Source organism: Momordica charantia, assembly GCF_013281855.1.
Source record: "Momordica charantia cultivar OHB3-1 chromosome 7 unlocalized genomic scaffold, Mcharantia_2.0 BLBB01000007.1, whole genome shotgun sequence".
In the NCBI taxonomy this organism is placed as follows: domain Eukaryota; kingdom Viridiplantae; phylum Streptophyta; class Magnoliopsida; order Cucurbitales; family Cucurbitaceae; genus Momordica; species Momordica charantia.
Window position 1 is genome coordinate 9,213,108 of NW_028275165.1, and position 2,952 is coordinate 9,216,059.

General features: G+C 33.2%; 1 protein-coding gene across 1 annotated transcript; it reads left to right on the forward strand.

The window, feature by feature from the left end:
• The first annotated feature begins 375 nt into the window (after nucleotides 1-375).
• LOC111025464 (F-box protein CPR1-like) lies at nucleotides 376-1,592 on the forward strand. The gene has a single exon (XM_022303326.2). It carries the CDS (start codon nucleotides 376-378, stop codon nucleotides 1,570-1,572), a length of 1,197 nt encoding a protein of 398 aa, XP_022159018.1. The 3' UTR covers nucleotides 1,573-1,592.
• The last annotated feature ends 1,360 nt before the right edge of the window (nucleotides 1,593-2,952 follow it).

A 2,952-nucleotide genomic window follows, 5' to 3' on the forward strand; every position in this document is an offset into this window, starting at 1 on the left:
TTTATTATTTAAGAAGATGTTGCCTATCATTTTTGTTAGCACCATGACATAATTAAGAATGCTCGATACATTACGTATGAAGTTTAGAATTTTATAAGAACAATGATAAAATTGAGAATTAAATAAAATATCATAGATTATTTGATATATTTTTAGCCAATGTATAAACATACCAATAATAAGTTAAACTAAAAGATAAAAATAGTTTTCAATCACGATAAAGAGGGAGAGAAATGTGAGAGTTGTGGGGAGAACAAAGCGAGAGAAAGTTGTGGATAATTATAGTGTAGCAGGGAGAAAAATGTGTAAAGAGTTAGAAAGTGAGAAGAGATAAATTAATGTTGAGGAAATAGCGAACCATCAAGGAAGTCTATAATGGATTATATTACGTTGGGTTGTCTACCGGACGAAGTGATGATTGAGATTTTATTGCGGCTCTCACCGGAGTGTCTCATGCGATTCAAAGCTGTTAGCAAGTCGTGGTATGATCTCATCGAGGATCCTGAATTTGCAGTCAAACACTTGATGTTTTCTGTGCAACAACAAAACCTTCCCAATGCACCCCCCACTGTTCTTTTAAAGAGTCTAGTGTCGAGGGACTCTGAGACGAAACAAAACATATTGTCCTTTCTCACACTTTCCAACAACGATGTTGATGACAGTGGATCTACTGTGGACATTGATGTACCATTGTTTGAGAACTCTGTAGCTATGGATTTCAAGGGTCATTCTCACGGCATAGTATGTTTGTCTGAAAACCGCACCGAAATCTTCTTGTGCAATCCAGCTACAAGGGAGTTTTATCAACTTCCACCATCGATTATTCTTCTAAAAGAAAGACCACTAGAGCCAGATGGATTTGATTCTTCTACGAATGCGGTGGGGTTTGGATACGATTCAGTGTCGATGGATTTCAAGGTGGTAAGAGTTGTGGATTATTGGGAAGGCCCTTTTTGCTACCCTTCTAAAGCAGAAGTGTACAGTTTGAGCACAGGGCATTGGAGAGAAGTAAAAAGTCATCAAAGTGTTTCTGTATATTGGGCTCCTTCATTTGAGACGTTTTACGAAGGCATATATTATTGGTGGGCTGAGCATTCGTACAGAATGGAGAATAGTGAAGTTATCCAAACCTTCGACATGAGTCAAGAGGTCTTCCAACTGATTCCAGTGCCAGATACTTTTAGGAGATTCGATGATGATTATAGAAGCCTTGGTGTTTGGAAGGGGTCAATTGTTATTTTACATTATCCAGTAGATGGGGAGGAGAAAATGTTTGACATGTGGGCGATGGAGAATAATCAAAAGGGTGAGGTTTCATGGTCCATGTTAATGAGAATTGGTCCTATTTCAGGTGTCGAAATACCATTGTTGTTTGTGCACAACTGTGATGAACTTCTTATGGAAGCAAAGGATGGACGCGTGGTTTCGTACAACATGAACACCCAACATCTGAAGCAACTTCCAATTAAAGGCCATCCAGAAAGGTTCGAAGCTACAAATTTTGTCAAAACTCTATTGTCTATCAAGAGTGGAAGTAAGTTTGATATTCAAGTTGCCTCCCAAACCATATAATTTGAGTTTTCAATTAGATTTGACTGCAGTCTTTATAATTTGTAAACACATTTGGTCCTACTAAGTGTATCGATCTACATATGTAAAAAACATAATCTTTTATCTTATCATTTTTCCCAGTAGTTACAAATTCTAGATTGCAATGAATAAATTGTTACATCCTAAAGCAAGTATTAAATTGTTACGAAGTGGAAAGTAGATGGACTAGATTATTAAAAACTAAAATTTAGGGACTAAAGCATTATTATAATAAGTATGCGGACCAATCAATTTAATATTTTATTGTTTACTCATGTGCAATATTTATTATTAATTTCACAACAGTCATAACTTACTAATATAATCTTGTATAAATGAAGTTGTCCTGACAACTTCATTTATAAAACATAAATAATTTAAATAGTCTTTAGAATATAAAACATAACTTTGCATGCCCTGTTTTTTAACATTCAGCAGTAGAAAATTGGACTTCTATGACGGTTATGAAGAGTAGCAAAGATTGAATTAAAAATTAAAAAAAATAATGTCATGGATGTCACAGACGTGAATTGGGAGGGAAAACCACGTTGATTCACATATTTTTTAACGATTTATGACACTTTATAACTGTCAAAAAATTGAAAAAAATTGTTAAATCAGCGACAGTTTTAAAATTGTAAACATAAAGGTATTCATGTCAATTAATAATTATCAAAATAAAACTTTTCATGACAGTCAAAACTTCCAATGTTGACCGTTTTAAACTATCACTATATAAGTTTACATTTTTCTTGATGTTTATCAACAGTCGTTAAAAAATATTTCATTTCCATTTTGAACAGTCGTTAAAAAACATTTCATGACAATTATAATCTGTCGTTAAAAAATATTTCGTGACATTTATAAACTGTCGTCATTAAGTTTATTCACAAGAGAATTTTTTATTTTTTCAATGACAATTAAAAATTATTATCAAATGAATTTTGTGACATTTTTTAATTGTGACGAAAGATCTACCGGTGGCAAATTATAAATGTAGTTGTAAATGCATTAATGACAATATTTCAAAATTGTTATTTTCTCCTTTTCCTTGATGCCTTATTCCATGAGAATTATATAATTTTCATTAATTATATTAATGATAATTTTTAATTGTAGTTGAAGTCCGGATTTCTATTGGTGATTGTTGGTATTAGCTAATTTGTATAAGTTACAACTAATTTTATCTTAAATATATACCCATAGTTATGCAAGTGTGAGTATCACATAAAATAGGTCGTGTTTATGCAAAGGTCTGCACAACGATGCTTTACAAACCAAGCTCGAACCCAATCATCGGCTCGACCTGAACACAAGAGTGGACCTGCACAAGAGGGTAAACACTTCGACGCTCAAGTTAGT